General features: G+C 39.7%; 1 protein-coding gene across 1 annotated transcript in view; it reads right to left on the bottom strand.

The window, feature by feature from the left end:
• SVEP1 (sushi, von Willebrand factor type A, EGF and pentraxin domain containing 1) overlaps window positions 1-22,245 on the bottom strand; it is a 206,957-nt gene that overhangs the window by 24,123 nt on the left and 160,589 nt on the right. Inside the window, exons 37-40 of the mRNA XM_070375127.1 lie at window positions 13,667-14,339; window positions 8,879-11,670; window positions 6,755-6,980; window positions 3,749-3,904 (exon numbers count right to left, since the gene is read on the bottom strand). Coding sequence (XP_070231228.1) covers window positions 3,749-3,904; window positions 6,755-6,980; window positions 8,879-11,670; window positions 13,667-14,339 — 3,847 coding nt within the window. The remainder of the gene's footprint in view (window positions 1-3,748; window positions 3,905-6,754; window positions 6,981-8,878; window positions 11,671-13,666; window positions 14,340-22,245) is intronic.

The following is a 22,245-nucleotide window of genomic DNA, read 5'->3' as shown; positions in this document are numbered from 1 at the left end:
CTTATTATTTACTTTCCCTTCTTTCTTTTTCTCTCTCTATTCCTTTACATATCTTGTTTTTGATGATTAAGCTGGAGTTTTAGATCCAGATTAGCATCAAGTTACTATTTTCAACATAATATATCTGTTTAATCAACAATTAACTTAGATAGCTATATTAATTTTTAGCATCATAGAAACCACTTTACTGCTCATTAACAGCAGTTTTAGAACACGATTATCTCATTTTTGTGTTCTTTATTTTGATTTATTACTCAGTTGACTGTCAGTTCAGTTCAGTTCAGTCACTCAGTCGTGTCTGACTCCTTGCGACCCCATGAATCGCAGTACGCCAGGCCTCCCTGTCAATCATCAACTCCTGGAGTTCACTCAGACTCACGTCCATCGAGTCAGTGATGCCATCCAGCCATCTCATCCTCTGTTGTCCCCTTTTCCTCTTGCCCCTAATCCCTCCCAGCATCAGAGTCTTTTCCAATGAGTCAACTCTTCGCATGAGGTGGCCAAAGTACTGGAGTTTCAGCTTTAGCATCATTCCTTCCAAAGAAATCCCAGGGCTGATCTCCTTCAGAATGGACTGGTTGGATCTCCTTGCAGTCCAAGGGACTCTCAAGAGTCTTCTCCAACACCATACTTCAAAAGCATCAATTCTTCGGTGCTCAGCCTTCTTCACAGTCCAACTCTCACATCCATACATGACCACAGGAAAAACCATAGCCTTGACTAGATGGACCTGCTTTTGAATATGCTATTTAGGTTGGTCATAACTTTCCTTCCAAGGAGTAGTTGATTGTAGGGATTTATATTTCAAGATGATCACATGTCTAGTGACATTTGGGGGATTTAGATGTCTCAAAAACGTTGGTAATCCTCATATAAAAATGATAACATTTACAGAGTAGGAAAACTGACCATGATTTATATTAGTTATCTTAATTGCTTTGTCTGACTTTGGTAATCATATGAATACTAGGAGTAATGACAGTTACTACCCTCTATTGAGCTCAGACATTGTATAAAGTGTAGTACTTGCCACTTTCTTTTATCGCTAGTCCTTATAGTAACTTTGTAAAGGTGGTTATCACATACTGGACAGGATGAAACAGAGGTCAGAGAGGTTCCCCAGCATCTTTACATCCAGCAAAAGCAGAGAGCATGCAACAGAGGTCTGCTGGGACTAAGTCCCTCTTCTTTCCCAGCCACTGACCTTTGGTACTGGGGGAACTTGTTAAGAAATGCAAAAATTCAAAAGTTCTTTTTACGGTAAGACTTTCCCCTAATGGTATGTTTTTCCATTGAGAGGCATAATGTCTGGCTCCATTATTATTATTTTTGACATTAGTAGCCATGCTGATGAAAACCTAAATCCATTAATTCATAAGAGTTGCAAATTCTGAGATTTGAATTCTATCGTTATTGACTGGAGTTCATCTACTATTTGGTTATCTAGTCATTCAGTTGGGGTTCTCTGGTGGCTCAGCTGGTAAAGAATCTGCCTGCAATGCAGGAGACCTGGGTTCAATCTGTGGGTTGGGAAGATCCCCTGGAGAAGGGAAAGGCTACCCACTCCAGTATTCTGGCCTGGAGAATTCCAGGGACTGTATAGTTCATGAGGTCTAAAAGAGTCATTCAGTTAGCCTTGAAAAGATACTTTTCCTCTTTTTGATGTACTTTCAAAATAATGGATTTGCCCATGGGAATCCCCTAAAAGTTACCAAATAATCTTTTAGTATCATTATGAGTCTGTCATTCATGACGTATTTGATGTGTCCATTAAAGTTACTGAGCTAAAAAGGTTTCATCTTGGCCATCTTGGGAGCCTTATCCAATTGGCTCCTGAGGTCTTTTTAAAAAACTTTAGTATTTTTGGCTTTGCTGGGTCTTTGTTGCTGCACTGACTTTTCTCTAGTTGAGGTGAGAGGGGGTTACTCTCTAGTTACTCTCTAGGTTTTTCATTGCAGTGGCTTCTCTTGTTGCAGAGCATGGGCTCTGGAGTGAGAGAGTTTCAGAAGATGCAGTTCCTGGTCTCTAGAGCAAAGGCTCAGTAGATGTGGCACACAGGCTTAGTTGTTATCCTGGCATGTGGGATCATCCTGTCCCTGGGATTGAACCCATGTCTCCTGCGTTGGCAGGTGGATTCTTTACCTCTGAGCCACCAGGGAAGTCCATCTCCTGAGTTTTCTTTTTTTTAAATATATTGCCTTTGATAGATTCCCTCCTATCTCATATGATAAAGATTTTCTAGGCTAATTTTTTACATACCCTGTTCCAGACCTGGATTTGATTATTTTTGTAAATAACTGGACATAAATATTTAGAGACAGTCTCTCAGGTGCTTTGAACATGTAGCCTGGAATAATAACAGTTGCTATAACATCTCTTTCAATTTTGTGGTTACCACTGGGATATTTCCAAAAATTTTAAGGTAAATCATCCACTTCCTCAAATTTAATGACCCATCAGTTTGCTTTAGATTTTACACCACTTTTCTTCTTAACAAATGCAAGGTTAGTACTCTCACATGAAGAACAACTGAGTTTCAAAAACAGAAAAGCTCTCCAACTGCCATCAACCATTACATTATCATCCTTTTCTCCCCTAAAAAAGAATCTTTTGAGGAAATAAAACAAGATCCACATAAGCCTAGTTTCATCTTTCATGGACCTTGCTTATGAAAATTCTCTGATTCTATGGTCAGCAGGAAAATAATGGAACACACCATACACATTAACAAATCTTTGGCAATGAACACTTCTCAAAACCTGCATTTAATACCATTATAACAACAAAAACAGGGAATAAAGCTTCCTGAAAAATCAAAGGGCAACATTATACAATATAAAAAAGGCCTCTTATATTTCAAGTTTGACGATGTGATCATGTTTTGATGGCAGCATTCCCACCAGAGTAAATTGGTGCTGCTAATAGGATTTTAATATCACAAACCAGGCAGGCGTGATCTTAAGACCCATCATTTGGTTAAAACAGCTCTGGGGATTTTTTTTTTCAGGCTATACCTACCTTGAGGGAATCTGGCATCTCAATAAAAAACCCTCCAAGGTATTTGAGCCCGTGGCTTGAGGAAATTCTAGCTGTGCATACTTAAATCCCTGTAGACACTGCCCCATGGTGACAGATTATGCAAAATATGGTTAACAGGAGGCCAAAACATAGGTTTAAGTGACCAACTAAAGTAACAATGTCAGTCTTGGGCAGGTATGTAAACTCCATTTTTTTCATGGCTTTGGTTTTTAATTTGAAACTTATTCTGCTTTTTAAAGTTATAAGTCACTTTAAATACTTCCAAGAAAAGGTTAAGCTATAAGGCAACAATGTATAAAAAAGTGTAAAAAAGTCTTTTAGGACTCAAATCAGTGAGATAAAATGGTGTAATACTAAAAATATTCCTACCGCTACTGCTACTGCTAAGTCACTTCAGTCGTGTCCAACTCTGTGCAACCCCACAGACGGCAGCCCACCAGGCTCCCCCGTCCCTGGGATTCTCCAGGCAAGAACACTGGAGTGGGTTGCCATTTCCTTCTCCAGTGCACGAAAATGAAAAGTGAAAGTGAAGTCGCTCAGTCGTGTCTGACTCTTAGTGACCTCATGGACTGCAGCCTGCCAGGCTCCTCTGACCATGGGATTTTCCAGGCCAGTGTACTGGAGTGGGGTGCCATTGCCTTCTCTGAAAAATATTCCTAAGTATATTGGAAAAACAAATTAATTCTAGTTAAACAATTTGTTTGCTTACCTCTAATTCATAGCCAGTTTCACAGTGATAAGTAATCGTGCTTTCAAAGTTGTATTCACTGCCAAACACAAATCCATGTTCTGGACTTTCAGGTTTCCCACAAGAAATTGGACTGCAGGATTCATCAGAAAATGGGGGCTCCCAGGTGCCGTCAAGCTAAATAACAAATTATAAGTTACACTTAGGAATTAGTGCACATGAATGGGTGTGAGTGAGTGTGCACTCAGTCATGTCTGACTCTCTGCAACCCCATGGACTGCAGTCCGCCAGACTCCTCTGCCCATGGGATTTTCCAGGCAAGAATACTGGAGTGGGTTGCTATTTCCTCCTCCAGGGGAAATGGCACATTAATGAAGACGTCTGGAAATACTGCTAACATAACAGGATAATCCTCAAATGTCAAAGGATCTAGAACTTGCTACTACTACTGCTACTTATCTTTGACATTAAGAAGCACACGTTAATTATCAGATGGTCATCAGTAAACAATTTTAGACACTTCTAAAACTCATAAAACAAGCATTTTCTTCCTAATAAAATCCTTTAAAAAGAATCAAGAACATGAACAAGTATGTCTTCATTATGATGAGAACTGTATGGTAGATACAAATATTCCATGACTTAATACACCCTTATATTTTACATAATTCTACATTTTAATCTAAAGCTGATAAGAAATAGACACATTCAGGCATACCACCCAAAGTCTAAAAAGATGGCTTCCTTTTCTCCATGTCAACACGAATACTTGAAAACATTCTACGACATATTGTGAGCAAGTCACAAAGTTAAAAAAATAAAAAAACAACAACACACACAGAGACATTACTTTGCCAACAAACGTCTGTGGAGTCAAAGCTATGGTTTTGCCAGTAGTCATGTACGGATGCGAGGGCTGGACCATAAAGAAGGCTGAGCACCGAAGAACTGACGCTTTCAAACTGTGGTGCTGGAGAGTCCCTTGGACTGGAAGGAGATCAAACCAGTTAATCCTAAAGGATATCAACCCTGAATATTCATTGGAAGGACTGATGCTGAAGCACCAATACTTCAGCCACCTGATGCAAAGAGCCAACTCATTGGATAAGATCCTGATGCTGGGAAAAACTGACGGCAGGAGAAGAAGGGGGTGATAGAGGATGAGACAGTTGGATGGCATCATTGGCTCGATGGACATGAGTTTGAGCAAACTCTGGGAGATAGTGAAGGACAGTGAAGCCTGGTGTGCTGCAGTCCATGGGGTCATAAAGAGTTGGACATGACTAAGTGACTGAACAACCAAACACACACACACATTTACTTTATTCCCCCACCACCACAATTAGTATTAACATTTTCCAGTCTTCTTTTCGGGTGTACAAAGAGGTGCACACAGATGTCTCCCTTGAAGACAGTTATTCTCTGCTAATGTTATATTGTTTTCTTTGAGGAAATAGCATATGAGTTGAATAGCATTTGAAACAGGACTTGAGACTAAACCCTTTATTCTACAGATGAGCCAAAAGTAATTTTATATATATTAATATACACCTGTCACATAATTAACCATTCCCTAGTGTTGGAAATATACATTATATCTAATTTTTCAATGCTGTAAATAATGCTTCAATAAATATATGTCTTGCACAGATTATTCTAGGTATTACTATTAACTTTCAAAAGCTACACAGTATTATTTTTTTTTGATGTATCTGGAGTTTATTTTAGCATATATTAACTTTTTCCCTAGTGGGAAAAATTGTCATGATTCCTTTATTAGGATCTGCTTTTGACAATTTCTTCCATTTCATTCACTTCTCCTTCTAAAAAATTGCACACTAATGCCATGCTGATATGCTGTTGTTCAGTCACTAAGTCCTGTCTGACTCTTTGCAACCCTATGGACTACAGCACACCAGACGTCCCTGTCCTTCACTGTCTCGTGGAGTTTTCTCAAACTCATGTCCATTGAGTCAGTGATGCCATCCAATCATCTCACCCTCTGTCGTTCCCTTTTTCTCCCGCACTCAATCTTTCTCAGCATCAGGGTCTTTTCCAATGAGTAGGCTCTTTGCATCAGGTGGCCAAAGTATTGGAGCTTCAGCTTCAGCATGAGTCCTTCCAATGAACGTTTAATTCAGGGTTGATTTCCTTAAGGATTGACTGGTTTGATCTCATTGCAGTCCAAGGGACTTCAAGAGTCTTCTCCAGCACCACAATTCAAAAGCGTCAATTCTTTGGTGCTCAACCTTCTTTATAGTCCAACTCTCACATCCATACATGACTACTGGAAAACGGTAGCTCTGACTATACAGACCTTTGTCAGCAAAATGTCTCTGCTTTTGAATATGCTGTCTAGGTTTGTCATAGCTTTTCTTCCACGGAGCAAGTGTCTTTTAATTTCATGGCTGCAGTCATCTGACAATCCAGCACTGGATTAGGAATGCCATGCTGATAGAAGCTAAGCAATTCTAAGTAACTTTATAAAGTGACATAAGCAGAGGCAGAATTCTACTCCAATTTGTGTCTTCTGCCTCTGCTCTTCTCCTAAAACCAGAAACATATGTGGTAACAGTCAGGGCTCATTTCTACACACAGACTGTCTATGTGTAAAGCATTCACACAGTTAATCTGTCATGAATCTTTTGCTATAGATATCTGAACATTTTATCTATCTTTGGTACTTCTCACGTACCCTTGGCACTTTATTTTTAAAAATGAGAATATTGGAAAGAAATATATGTTTTTATATTTCTGTGAAAAAACTCCTCAAATTCTTTGACAGGATTGGAAACTTGAGGCATTTTCTCTTTTCAGGATAACAAGATACTGCCTGTGTGGATATATCTATATCTATATCCACATACTTATACACACACATACACTTGCACATATATCCACATGCACACACACAGAGCATAATACACACTTACATATATATCCACATACACACACACTCACATATAGTATAATATATATATATATAGATGAGTTACACTCTACACGTTCTAATTAAGAAAATCTTACCTGACATGTTGATGTATTAACTCCCTCATAGGTATACCCTTCCACACATGACACAGACACTTGCTTATTCACACTGAAATCATCTCCATGAACAAGTATATGTGTTACATTTGTTGGCAGAGGACATTTTTTAGGACTGCAAGAAATTGTCTCAGGGAACCAATGACCGTCTTTCTGACAGGTGAATGTGTCTATATCTGTATCCATCACATAACCTTCTAGACACCTGCAATTGAAAAGAAAAGTGAGTGCCTTAAATGGAGTGTGATGTAGTTGGTGACTTGTTCTTGGATTCAAGAAGTTGCTACAAAGCTCAGCACACATTTTATATGATATATTAAAACGGACTCAAATGTCAGGGAGATGGTGTTGCCATGCAAAACCACCAGGATAACAATGATCATCAGATCAATCCTCAGTTATTCACATTAAAGAGGAGCCACGTCTAAACTTGCCTTAAATTTTGTTTACATGATTTACCTTTGCTCTGGATGATACCATTATTGAATTCATTTTTATTCTGAAAATAGCTAACAGTTCAAGACATTCTAGACAAGGTTCAAAATAAACTCAGATACTAGTAAGAATATAGCACAATTAGTATTGGCTGGGAATCTATTTTGTTCCAAGAACTGTTCTAAGTCCTCTACATAATGTGTGTCTTTTAATCTTGTTTAGTAGCTATCATGTAACAGCAGTATTGGTGTTCAAACTAGAGTCAATATGACTCTAAACACTCAGTGATTTTGAAAACTTTGCATTTTTTTCATTCAACAAATGTTTACAGAATATTTATTAAATTCCACTCACTGTTCTAATTGCTCTACAGATACTAAATCATTTTCATGTCAACTCTATGAATAGGTGTGATTATTTTTATTCCCATTTTTATAGGTGAAGAAACTGACGCCAGAGAGATTAAATAACTTCTCCAGGAAGCAGCAGAGCTGAGATTCCTGCCTAGGGAACCTGGCTCTAGAGGCCCTGCTTTTACCACTACACTGAAACCATTTAATTAATATTTATTGGGTGGGTATATTTTCAAAATTTCACAAACTACCAGGCTAGGTAACAGTCACAGGTTTTTTTTGCAAACTTGGAATGATCAGTTTACTAACAAGTGAAGATCTGAAGATTGTCAACACACAAGGAATAACAAACAGGACAGTCTTAGGAAGTAGGTGGTGTTGTGATTTCTCAAGCTATCTGACACACAAACATCCAAATAGAAAACTGCAAATGCGCTTCTAAAGTAAGGAATAATTTTTGTTTTTCTTCTAGGTGCATAACCCACTATTCCTTAGCTTTCATTTCACTGACAATCTTCCCTCGGGTCTGTTTCTTACTGCAAGTAAGAGAAAATGAAGGGCTAAAATGTCTACAACAGACAGGCTTAAGAAGAGTTATTATTCATAAAACTTAAGAAGCCAATATGTGAAGAATAATCCTTAATTCCTTCAGAGATACCAACAAAATCTAAATTGATTTAGAGGGCTGAGATATATTTGCACATTACAGGCATTTATTCCAATAAAAATCTAAATTATACATTCATTCCATATTTTCTCATTTTTTTAATACTACATTTTAAATAGAGAATTTTTCAGCAAAAAGTCACCATTTGTGCATTAAATGCTTAGTTTGCTCAGATAGCATAGGTTAGACGTCCTCCTAAGACTATCTCCTTATTTATGTTGAAAGTATGTGACTTTTGACCTGAATTCTTCAGTTTTTGCCCTATTTCCCCAACATTTACATATATGAATATAATTCTTAGGTGATATCAAAGAAATTTATCAGTGTATCATTCAAAAAAGAGCCTATGAGTTAATAGGTATTAAAGCTAGTTAGAGGATCTTGATGGTCCAAGAAGCTCAACAGAATCCGTTAATTATGATAACTGTATTAGAAACTATAATCTGAAAATGTGGAAATTTACTTTTACAAGCCAATCTATGGATAATTATGGGCAGAATAAGGCCCAGTGTTAAAAGCTTCAGTTTTGAGAACAGCCCAGAGAAGATGTTTTCTTCCCAACTAGCTTAATTTCTGATTTATTGCTTTTCATTTTACAACCCTCCTGTCTGCGCCCCTTGGAGACTCTGGAACCACGCACAGTCTTACCTGAGCATCACTTGACTTTCATAGGTGTGCGCTTCTCCAGTTGCCACTGCATTGGAGACAGATGGTGGAGGTCCACAGGACAGGGGCTCACAGACTGGGTAAGGCTGGCTCCACATCCCTTTCTCTGTACAAATCAAATCTGAACTGCCTTGGATGACATACCCAGGCTTGCAGGTGTAAGTTATTACATTTTCCTCCAATGAACCCCTCTCAACAATGAATGCATCTGGTATCGTTGGAGGAGAACCACAAGAAGGGTGTTCACAGCGTGGGAAGTCAGAGCTCCACTGGCCATCGGCTTCACAGGTGATCTCAGACAGTCCCAGGAGTTGGAAGCCTTTGAAGCACCGAATCTGAGCTGCCTTTCCACAACTGAAATCTGTCCCATTAACAGCTCCACTCTGAATAGTTGGTGGGGAGCACTTGCAAGGCAAGCAGGAAGGGGGGCTGCCACTCCAGGAGCTATTAGAGAGACACTTTCTTGAAGGACTTCCATGGAGCTTATAACCAGGAAAGCACTGGTACTCTATCTGCCCCCCACGATAAAAGGAAAAGCCATTAGGGAAGCCACGGTCAAGATCTTCAGGAGGGCTGCAGTTGACTGGTTTACAGAAAGGAACCTGGGCATCCCAGTTACCATCTGACTGACAGGTGAGTTTGGGGGCCCCGTGTAACGCATACCCATCCTGACAGTGGAACACCACTTCCCTCCCGAAGCCGTAGTCCAGGCCATCCATCACCCCATTTGCCACCTGTGATGGGGGGGCACACCGGACGGGCACGCAGATGGGAGTGTTTCCACTCCAACTTCCATCAGCAAGACAAACACGGCTGCTGGCCCCCTCCAGCAAGAAGCCTGTGTTGCAAGTGTACTGAACCTCTTTCTGGAAGGTATATTCCTCTCCCTTTACCTGGCTGTTGGCTGAACTTGGGGGTGAACCACAGTCCACGGGAATACAAACGGGCTCATCTCCATCCCACGTTTTATCTTCTTGGCATGTTCTCCTGCTGGTGCCATTCAGCACATACCCAGAATTACACTCATAGTACAACACGCTCAGGTACGAGTAGTTGCTTCCTCGGATGGAGCCATCCGTAACTGGATTTGGTTTGGGGCATGAGATGGCCTCACAGCGTGGGGAAGCACCGCTCCATTCTCTGTTCCTTAGACAAAGTCTCAGGTCAGAGCCCACCAGAGTGTGCCCAGGTTTGCAGCTATACTGGACGGCACTGCCCGTGGTCGTCTCTGTAACGTGCAGAAAGCCATTTTCAGGAGCAACAGGCAGGTCACATTCCATTGAAATGCATGACGGTGCACTGCCATTCCAAGTTCCATCTTCCTGGCAGATCAGCACAGCGTTCCCCAGGAGTTCGTATCCCGGATTACAGCTGTATGAAACCAGGGTGTTGTATGGAAATTTTGCCGAATGCATAGCAGGAGACCCCTTCGTGTTTCCCCAGATTTTAGCCACTGTTCCCAGAGGATGAGGGGGGTGAGGAGTCACATACGGAACTTCCATCATGTCGTCTTCTTGGTTAAAATATCCCTGACCATCTCTGACCACAGTAGAGTCTCCAAAATCAATGTGAGGGGGGAGACCACAGTCGATGGGTACACATGTCGGGATGGAGCTTGACCATCCCGACTCTTCACAGGTCTGCATGGCGTGACCAGCTACCTGGAACCCAGGGAAGCAGCTATAGATGATCATGGCACCGTAGCTGTAATCTGCACCTTCTACGAACCCGTTCTCAATGGGTTGTGGGGGATCACAGTGGATGGCATTGCAAGATGGGACATCCACATCCCAATCTCCTGTCTCTAAACAAGTCAAGGCTTTGGGACCTTCGAGCCTGAAGCCTCGGTCACAAGAGTATGTAATGGTTTGCCCATAGTGTAGCTTTGTGTAAGACAATTTGCCGTTCAAAATCTCCTTGGGCTTTGGGCATTCAATGGGTTTACAGGTTGGTTTTTTCCCGAGCCAGTGACCATTTTCTCCACAAAGAGTGGTGGTATTGCCCACCAACTCAAAGCCTGGCTTGCATGTATACAAAGCTGTGCTCAGGTAGGCAAGACCTTGCACATCGATGATGCCATTGAGGATTTCCTCAGGCTGCGGGCATTCTACTGGCACACATTCCGGCAGTGGAGAGCTCCAGGTACCATCAGCTTGGCAGGAGGTGGTAGGATCTCCTTTTAAGAAAAACCCATCCACACAAGAATACTTGACAGTACTTCCAAAATGAAGAGCAGAAGAAGGAGCAGGGACGCCGAAGGAAATGAGGGGAGGTGGGAGGCACAGAACCATCTTACAAACAGGAAAAGAATCATTCCACTGCTGGGATGGCAAGCATCTCAGGACAGAGCGGCCCTGGAGGACGTGCCCTTCCTTACAGGAAAATGTCACCACTCCCACCTCTGTGGTCAACTCCTTCAATACAAGCTGGTTCTCCAAGAGGGGTGGCTCTGGGCACTTGGCAGGCACACACTTTTGGTTCGGCTTCTTATTCCATTTGCCAGATTTCAGGCATGTCCAAGAATGTTCACCGATAAGCTCGTAACCCTCATTACAGAAAAAGTGAACTTTGGCCCCTACTTCAAAATTTTCTCCTTTTGTGTAGCCGTTCTGGATTGGGGGAGGTTTCCCACAGTTGAGAGGGATGCATGCCAGAGGGGATTCACTGTGCCAGTGGCGATTGGCTTGGCAGACAAACACAGGACTTCCAACTGACTTATAGCCTGGGTTACACTGGTACCTCACTTCACTCTCAAAGGTCCTGCCAGTTGTATGCTGGATAACAGGGAGAGACAATTAAACACAGTTTGTTAACAGATAATATAACTGACAAAATACAATGAATCATAGTAAAGAACTAAAATGCCTGTGTTAAAATAAATCAATTAAAACATAAGCAAATGAGGACTTATATTTTTCCAATAGGTCCACTCTGTTTTTTCAATTTAAATAAACAAAAAGGATGGTAGAAGGTCAAATTAAGTAATCAGTCCCTACAGCAGAAATACTAGCCACAGTGTTAAGACCATAATAAGTAAAAATTCAAGTCTCTAAATTGATTGATGAGTAGATGGAGCAATACCAAAAATTATAAACTGCTTGGTAAATTCAAAAAAATCTCACAATGCTATAGTTTGTTGTTTTACTCACAGAAAAGAACACATACACAACACAAAGATACATCTGTTTGTGCTGTTAAAAAAACTGCTGCCGTAACATAAGGGTGGAAAATAAAAAGTAGTATTTTATCTTTTAAACAAAAAATATAATATTCATGAGCTCAACATTCAGATACCTAAGTATATAATATAATAATAGATCATTTTAGGCAATACTAAGATGAATGAGTTATTAAAACTTTAAAAACATTACAATGGTTCTTTTGTTAGTGATCATGGTAAAGTCCAGCTTCTGTGCTGCAGTAAACCTCCCAGTATTTGGACATAATTATTTACTTTGTTTACCTATTTATTTCTTGGGTACCCCACATACACGTAAACACCATGATGGATCTAATCACAGACCTATTCAGAATTATTAAATACTAGATCTCGATTCGGAGAAGGCAATGGCACCCCACTCCAGTACTCTTGCCTGGAGAATCCCATGGATGGAGGAGCCTGGTAGGCTGCAGTCCATGGGGTCGCTAGGAGTCGGACACGACTGAGCGACTTCACTTTCACTTTTCACTTTCATGCACTGGAGAAGGAAATGGCAACCCACTCCAGTATTCTTGCCTGGAGAATCCCAGGGACAGGGGAGCCTGGTGGGCTGCCATCTACGGGGTCGCACAGAGTCAGACACGACTGAAATGACTCAGCAGCAGCAGCAGATCTCGATTGCTTACCTGATACCTAGTAGGAGCTCCAGAAATATTTGCTAAATGAATAAATGAAGAAAGCCTTCTTACATATACTAGACACTCTCATTTCAATGGAAAGTTAATATATCTGAATAAAGGTCTTAGACAAAGGCTTTCACTCTTTTAAAATATAAAGGAGAAACGGTGCTATATGCATGTGTGAATTCTTAAGAAGTATTTAATTAGAATATAACCTGCTTAAAATGGCCCTTGATTTGGGGGAATAGATTCTTATTCCTGATTTCTTGATAGATTTAATGAGCAGACACATATTAATGAGAAAGGAGGACGTTTGTGGATAGGATATAATGTTTTGTCCTGATAAAATTACCTTTAGGTGCCCTAAAAGAAAATCACAGAAGCTGTCCTACAGTGAATGGATGGTATACCGCCCTACCTGTGTCTAAAAATTAGAGATGATAATAGATTTCTCTAGGTTCCTTTTCGACCTTGATTTCTATAAAAATAATACATCCATCTTGCAACAACTTTTATAAAGCAAAATAATATTTTCTTAAAACTGTTTTATTGTAACTTCATGGTTAGGGCTAAGATACTGCTAAGAAGTATTTCAAGTGTCTGTATGCTAGCAGAAGGTAGAAAGCTATAGATTAAAAGGATTTATAACCTCTCAGATTCTCTCCATTATTTACTGCCTACAGATTTAGTCTCCTGTTCAATTATACGCCCCTGCTTCTTTATTTTTCAACAGCATTTTTAAAAATTGGAGTAGAGCTGCTTTCCAATGTTGTGCTTGTCTCTGCCGTACAGCAAGGTCAATCAGTCCCGTGTGTAAGTATATCCCCTCTTCCTCGGATTTCCTTCCACACCCCTGCTTCCGAGTAAGCCACGCAGTGGGCTGGCCCTGTCAGCGACGAAAGCCAGGACTCTTGTGAACCAGCCTCTTACCTCCAGAAAGCCGTTCTCAACCTTCGGCGGTTCAGCGCAGGACACGGGGTGGCACGTGGGTGTGGGGCTGCCCCACCGCCCCGTGGCTTCGCAGGCACTCTTCTTCTCCCCTTTGATGTAGAAGCCCCTGTTGCAGCTGTAAGCCACCATGGCTCCAAAACTGTAGTTTGATCCAATTGCATAGCCATTCAGGATTCTGGGCGGCTCCCCACAGCGCACGGGGATGCACTGGATGGACATGGGGGAAGGGCTCCACTGCCCACCTCGCAGACACTCAATCTTTGCCGAGGTATTCAGTACAAAACCCTCCATGCACTTGAAGCTCACAACTGAGCCTGCTGCAAATTTTGCTTTGCTCACAGATTCCAGGATGCTGTAGGAAACAGCAGGGGGTTTTTCACAGAAATGAGCTATACAACGGGGCATGGCCTGACCTTCCGGAGGAACCCACTTGCCCTGGGCATTGCAGAGGAGCTGGGAGTTGTCTGCCAGGCTGTAGCCATCTGAGCAATAGTAGAACGCAATGTCTCCAAACAGCCGATGGGCAGTCTCTGGGGACGCGTGCTCCACGCTGGGCGGCTCGTCACAGGAGACGGCCAGACATTGCTGGTCACTTCTGCTCCACTTGCCACTGGCCAGGCACTCAATGGTGTCAGGACCGGCAAGGGTGTAGCTATGAGATTGGGGAGAAAGAAACAGTAACGAAAGTATATTTGAGAAAAGGTGTTTGCATCTTCTTATTCCGTTTTTATTTTTGATCTTTCCAACAATGACTTTACTTTTATTCTTTATCCTTTACAACAGTATTTACTGTTTGAATTTGAGCTTATTGACCAAATCATCTTCATTTAAGATACACATCTTGGTAATAATACTAGGGCTTGTTCAGAAAGGGAAGTGGATTTTTTCTATTTAAGAAACTCTAAAAATTGTTATACATTTTCTTACAAATAAAAATGAGGAATAAGTTATGGTTCTGTTTGACTCAACTTAGTTGGAACTTCATCTGTCTACAGATAGTTTCAGTTTCTGACTTGATCATTAGTCCTAAAAGCTCTGATAAACCATAGGTAGCCTCTATGTAACTCTTAGTTATTCTCTTACTTATAATCAATGAACTTTAAAGGAGAGATTATAATTTCAGTCTCCAATGTTTCCAAAGGCCTTAACCACACTGTTAGCATTAAAAGCTGTGTCTGAGTATGGCTATTTGACCAGCACAAATACATTTTGCTTAATAACTCTCAGTCTTTTTTACGTACAAGGCTTTTCACCATATATGATGGTAGATTGATGATTTACAAAAATCTTAAAATTATTCTCAAGTACTCTTTCAATGAAGTAGAACACAATATTAGGATATGCAGTATTAGAATAATTACACTCTGATTTTCATTTTCACTTTCTTACTGAAGAGAAAGAGGATGGGGAGATTGAAAGGAATGCCTAACATCTGATCGGTCCATCGTTCTGATACTAATGAAGGGTAAGGGGACAGAAATAATTTGGTAGCAATTGAACTCTGCTAAGAAATACTACTTTCTTCATTTTACAGTGATGGTTTAGGAGGCTACATAATCTGCTGAGAATCACACAGATGTAAGCAGCAGAGTTAGGGTCTGATTTTGGTTTCCTGAATTCTAACACTTCTGTCTTCTCTCCTTCTCTCCTTAAAATGAGATCAGTTACATCACAGACAGTGGGTATCCTGTGGAAACTGTATGTCAGTGTTAACAGTACAAGTTATTTGACCGACTCTTCAGCAGATTCTTAAATCATCAGTTAGTTAACATCTCCAATTTCACTTACGATAGAGAGGGTGGAATTTCTTTATCTTTGTTGGCAAGATTTATGAAATCTATAGAAAACAGAGATCAGGTAAAAAATGATCGAGCAACATAAGAGATGTTTGTAACCTCCCTACCTACAATAATCATATATTATGCTGTGGGTAGAAATGGTATCAAAGCAAACACTCATAGCTGTACTCAATAGCTAAGGAGTCTCCAGTTGGGGTCTGCGGGAGCTCAATGTAGATAAGCTCAGTTCTTTGTATAAGAATCTGAACTTCATAAACTGTTAGATGGCTTCCATCTTAAAGGGTCTGGGAAGATGTACAAAGACAGTACATTAAAACTTTAATTTTATTATTAAAAATCCATTGTCCAAGGTCTGAGTTCCTAGCTTCGGCTATTACTGTGTAGAACGTGCTCCATTTGTAGACATTCTCAATGTTTTATATTTTTATGGCACAAATTTACATCCTTGGAACACTCTGAACCATGTATCATCATTTTTACAAGGTCCTTTAATGCTGCTACTATATTTCATTGGCTGAAGTTCACAGCCATCACCTGAGACATCCCTGATTTATGAGGATCCATTGTGCCATCTATAAACTGCTTCCTTTATGTCATGAGACTAGCTGCTTTGAGGCAGAAGCCTCTGCCTCCAGAACCTTCCTTATTTCTTAAAGCCTCTTAAGGACACAAAAACTGTGCTTTGTAATCTGGCAGCATTTTGTTAGGCCTCTGACCTCTGATCTGCTGGAAAATCTCCACTAACTACTCTTTGCTAATGGGAAAATCACAGCAAAAAAGCACTTTGTAATGCAGTGGGAGATTACCACTAAATACTTGTATTTTGAACAAATGAACTTAAAGAACGCATTTTTGATACTATCCATACTTTCCTAGAATGGACACCATCCCTTTGTCTTTTCTTTATCACGCTCCATCAACATTTAGTCCTTCATTGGACAATGTGGTGATGCTATATGCTAGAATCCCTTCCCCCAGCACACAAGGCAATGCCAGTGCCTGTACTTGTTTACACATCCGTGTCCCAGACGAAACAGCTTTTGAGAGGAGTCATGAAGAAAGCAGGAAAGGATGAAAAGTAACAGGAGCAAAGAAATGGGAGTGTGGTATAGCCGAGGCCTTCTGTGGACTTACACACAGGAATGGCTTATGAACATCTGGAAAAGGAAGCAGCGGTCACTAGGATCTCGTGTGTTTTTTGACAACTTCTGATGGCTAATCAGTGAAAGTGTGGCAGGCATAAAGGAACTGGAAACTGTTTTTGACAGTTGCTCCGACAAGGTGTCTCATAAGATTTTAGCTGACAAAATGCTGCTGGAACAGAAAGATATTTAAGTGGTTTATTAACTGGATGACCCAAAGAGTACTGGTTAACAGAAGTAAGCTAGCTGGGCATTTCCTATCTTGTGAATGCCACAAAACTCTGTCCTTAGCCCACTGGTTTGTAAACATACATAGGTGTAGGGTGAAGGATGAGGGTTTTAATAATCCAGTTCAATGTTTCTAATCTTACAAGGTAATATTTATAACAAAGATAAAATAGAGGTCCTGTATATAGATAACAAAGAAAAACTGCACGGAGGGAAACCCGGCTTAGTGGCAGCCAGTGTAAAAGACTTTAGTTTCATCAAACGAATTGAGTGAATCAATGGTGGCATCCTTAAAAGGGTTACTGTATCTCTAGAATAGAGTTTATTTAACTTATATGCAGAGTACATCATGAGAAACGCTGGACTGGAAGAAACACAAGCTAGAATCAAGATTGCTGGGAGAAATATCAATAACCTCAGATATGCAGATGATACCACCCTTATGGCAGAAAGTGAAGAGGAACTAAAAAGCCTCTTGATGAAGGTGAAAGTGGAGAGTGAAAAAGTTGGCTTAAAGCTCAACATTCAGAAAACAAAGATCATGGCATCCGGTCCCATCACTTTATGGGAAATAGATGGGGAAACAGTGGAAACAGTGTCAGACTTTAGTTTTCTGGGCTCCAAAATCACTACAGATGATGACTGCAGCCATGAAATTAAAAGACGCTTACTCCTTGGAAGGAAAGTTATGACCAACCTAGATAGCATATTCAAAAGCAAAGATACTACTTTGCCAACAAAGGTTCGTCTAGTCAAGGCTATGGTTTTTCCAGTGGTCATGTATGGATGTGAGAGTTGGACTGTGAAGAAGGCTGAGCGCCGAAGAATTGATGCTTTTGAACTGTGGTGTTGGAGAAGACTCTTGAGAGTCCATTGGACTGCAAGGAGATCCAACCAGTCCTTTCTGAAGGAGATCAGCCCTGGGATTTCTTTGGAAGGAATGATACTGAAGCTTAAACTCCAGTACTTTGGCTACCTCATGCGAAGAGTTGATTCATTGGAAAAGACTCTGATGCTGGGAGGGATTGGGGGCAAGAGGAGAAGGGGATGACAGAGGATGAGATGGCTGGATGGCATCACTGACTCGATGGACATGAGTCTCAGTGAACTCTGGGGGTTGGTGATGGACAGGGAGGCCTGGCGTGCTGTGATTCATGGGGTCGCAAAGAGTCGGACACGACTGAGCGACTGATGTGATGTGATCTGTATCTCTAGAAACTCATTTATTCAGAAAGAGAAGAGGAGAGATGAAATAAACAGTTATGTTTTAAGTACCATGCTCCAGTCCCTAAATTTAGTGTTTTATTTTGCTGTTGTAGTTATGTTCTAATATGCATGTGTCAGTGTAGCTTCAGCTCTGGGTATCACAGTTCAAAAATGGCTATAGGCCTATTGGAATAGGCTCAGAGGACTCTGAGAGTGAACAGACTTGGAATCACTTCCATTTATGAGAAAGAGAAAGGCAGATTTGAGGTTGAGCTGGCTGAAATGTCTGTCTCCCAACATCTTCACTTCCAATGCTGCGAGCTTGACATCTTAACCAGAGTGTAGGATCTTTTTTTTTTTTTTTAAGTCATGGGAATGTATGAAGGGCTGGGATCCCTTTCTGAAACCTCTCAATTAGCTCCAATGATCCATTTGTAGGAAAACTTGGGGACCAAGCCATCAAAACTTGAATGGCTGGCATTTCAGAGAAGCAGAGAAATTTATACTGAATAACTTCAAAAGGTGGAAATAAAGCCAGTGCTTTAGACTAGATAAAATATTCAATGAAGATGAGGTCAGGAGCTTATTAAAAATAACTGTCTTCTAAGATACATCAGTTAGTCTTTTAAGATGCTAAAGAAGCGTATGTTCTCTGAACGACAAAAAGAGGAATTAACTTGTAGTTACTGCCTAGATAGAACTATAACCGGTCTTTGATCAAACTGCCACATCATTCCATTATGTTAGAAATCTAAATGAGTGCTCAGCTTTCTGGAGGACATAGTTAACCCGCTTATGCAAAAGAGTCATTTAAAAATGATGAAGTTTTATACTGATGATAAGATATGGCCTATAAATGTTGGCTACCAAAACAGGAAAAATGGAAATTGGTAAAAATCTAAAATGTTGAAATATTTAATTTTATTCTGTGCGACATTTTGTAGTCTCATTCAAAATACAATGGGTTGGATTCTGATTGCTAGAATTTTGTTAAGGATTTTTGCATCTATGTTCATCAGTGATATTGGCCTGTAGTTTTCTTTTTTTGTGGCATCTTTGTCATACAAAGATGTGGATCTTTGGTATTAGGGTGATGGTGGCCTCATAGAATGAGTTTGGAAGTTTACCTTCCTCTGTAATTTTCTGGAAGAGTTTGAGCAGGCTAGGTGTTAGCTCTTCTCTAAATTTTTGGTAGAATTCAGCTGTGAAGCCGTCTGGACCTGGGCTTTTGTTTGCTGGAAGATTTTTGATTACAGTTTCAATTTCCGTGCTTGTGATGGGTCTGTTAAGATTTTCTATTTCTTTCTGGTCCAGTTTTGGAAAGTTGTACTTTTCTAAGAATTTGTCCATTTCTTCCACGTTGTCCATTTTATTGGCAATATAATTGTTGATAGTAGTCTCTTATGATCCTTTGTATTTCTGTGTTGTCTGTTGTGATCTCTCCATTTTCATTTCTAATTTTATTGATTTGATTTTTCTCCCTTTGTTTCTTGATGAGTCTGGCTAATGGTTTGTCAATTTTATTTATCCTTTCAAAGAACCAGCTTTTGGCTTTGTTGATTTTTGCTATGGTCTCTTTTGTTTCTTTTGCATTTATTTCTGCTCTAATTTTTAAGATTTCTTTCCTTCTACTAACCCTGGGGTTCTTCATTTCTTCCTTTTCTAGTTGCTTTAGGTGTAGAGATAGGTTATTTATTTGACTTTTTTCTTGTTTTTTGAGGTATGCCTGTATTGCTATGAACTTTCCCCTTAGGACTGCTTTTACAGTGTCCCACAGGTTTTGGGTTGTTGTGTTTTCATTTTCATTCATTTCTATGCAAATTTTGATTTCTTTTTTGATTTCTTCTGTGATTTGTTGGTTATTCAGCAGTGTGTTGTTCAGCCTCCATATGTGGGAATTTGTAATAGTTTTTCTCCTGTAATTGAGATCTAATCTTATTGCATTGTGGTCAGAAAAGATGCTTGGAATGATTTCTATTTTTTTTAATTTACCAAGGCTAGATTTATGGCCCAGGATGTGATCTATCCTGGAGAAGGTTCCATGTGCGCCTGAGAAAAAGGTGAAATTCATTGTTTTGGGATGAAATGTCCTATAGATATCAATTAGGTCTAACTGGTCTATTGTATCATTTAAAGTTTGTGTTTCCTTGTTAATTTTCTGTTTAGTTGATCTATCCATAGGTGTGAGTGGGGAATTAAAGTCTCCCACCATTATTGTGTTATTGTTAATTTCTCCTTTCATACTTGTTAGCATTTCTCTTACACATTGCGGTGCTCCCGTGTTGGGTGCATATATATTTATAATTGTTATATCTTCTTCTTGGATTGATCCTTTGATCATTATGTAGTAACCATCTTTGTCTCTTTTCACAGCCTTTGTTTTAAAGTCTATTTCATCTGATATGAGTATTGCTACTCCTGCTTTCTTTTGGTCCCTATTTGCATGGAAAATCTTTTTCCAGCCCTTCACTTTCAGTCTGTATGTGTCCCCTGTTTTGAGGTGGGTCTCCTGTAGACAACATATGTAGGGGTCTTGTTTTTGTATTCATTCAGCCAGTCTTTGTCTTTTGGTTGGGGCATTCAACCCATTTACATTTAAGGTAATTACTGATAAGTATGATCCCGTTGCCATTTACTTTATTGTTTTGGGTTTGAATTTATATACCGTTTTTGTGTTTCCTGTCTAGAGAATATCCTTTAGTATTTGTTGGAGAGCTGGTTTGGTGGTGCAGAATTCTCTCAGCTTTTGCTTGTCTGAAAAGCTTTTGATTTCTCCTTCATATTTGAATGAGATCCTTGCTGGGTACAATAATCTGGTCTGTAGGTTATTTTCTTTTACCATTTTAAGTATGTCTTGCCATTCCCTCCTGGCTTGAAGAGTTTCTATTGAAAGATCAGCTGTTATCCTTATGGGAATTCCCTTGTGTGTTATTTGTTGTTTTTCCCTTGCTGCTTTTAATATTTGTTCTTTGTGTTTGATACACTATGACCAAGTGGGCTTTATCCTAGGGATGCAAGGATTCTTCAATATCTGCAAATCAATCAATGTAATACACCACATTAACAAATTGAAAAATAAAAACCATATGATTATCTCAATAGATGCAGAGAAAGCCTTTGACAAAATTCAACATCCATTTATGATAAAAACTCTCCAGGAAGCAGGAAGAGAAGGAACATACCTCAACATAATAAAAGCTATATATGACAAACCCACTGCAAACATTATCCTCAATGGTGAAAAATTGAAAGCATTCCCTCTAAAGTCAGGAACAAGACAAGGGTGCCCACTTTCACCATTACTATTCAACATAGTTTTGGAAGTTTTGGCCACAGCAATCAGAGCAGAAAAAGAAATAAAAGGAATCCAAATTGGAAAAGAAGAAGTAAAACTCTCACTATTTGCAGATGACATGATCCTCTACATAGAAAACCCTAAAGACTCCACCAGAAAATTACTAGAACTAATCAATGATTATAGTAAAGTTGCAGGATATAAAATCAACACACAGAAATCCCTTGCATTCCTATACACTAATAATGAGAAAACAGAAAGAGAAATTAAGGAAATAATTCCATTCACCATTGCAATGGAAAGAATAAAATACTTAGGAATATATCTACCTAAAGAAACTAAAGACCTATATATAGAAAACTATAAAACACTGGTGAAAGAAATCAAAGAGGACACTAATAGATGGAGAAATATACCATGTTCATGGATTGGAAGAATCAATATAGTGAAAATGAGTATACTACCCAAAGCAATTTATAGATTCAATGCAATCCCTATCAAGCTACCAACGGTATTCTTCACAGAGCTAGAACAAATAATTTCACAATTTGTATGGAAATACAAAAAACCTCAAATAGCCAAAGCTATCTTGAGAAAGAAGAATGGAACTGGAGGAATCAACCTACCTGACTTCAGGCTCTACTACAAAGCCACAGTTATCAAGACAGTATGGTACTGGCACAAAGACAGAAATATTGATCAATGGAACAAAATAGAAAGCCCAGAGATAAATCCACACACATATGGACACCTTATCTTTGACAAAGGAGGCAAGAATATACAATGGATTAAAGACAATCTCTTTAACAAGTGGTGCTGGGAAATCTGGTCAACCACTTGTAAAAGAATGAAACTGGAACACTTTCTAACACCATACACAAAAATAAA

Source organism: Bos mutus, chromosome 8 (assembly GCF_027580195.1).
Source record: "Bos mutus isolate GX-2022 chromosome 8, NWIPB_WYAK_1.1, whole genome shotgun sequence".
Lineage (NCBI taxonomy): Eukaryota > Metazoa > Chordata > Mammalia > Artiodactyla > Bovidae > Bos > Bos mutus.
The sequence above is the reverse complement of the archived record's forward strand: the minus strand, read 5'-3'. Positions and strand labels throughout refer to the sequence as shown.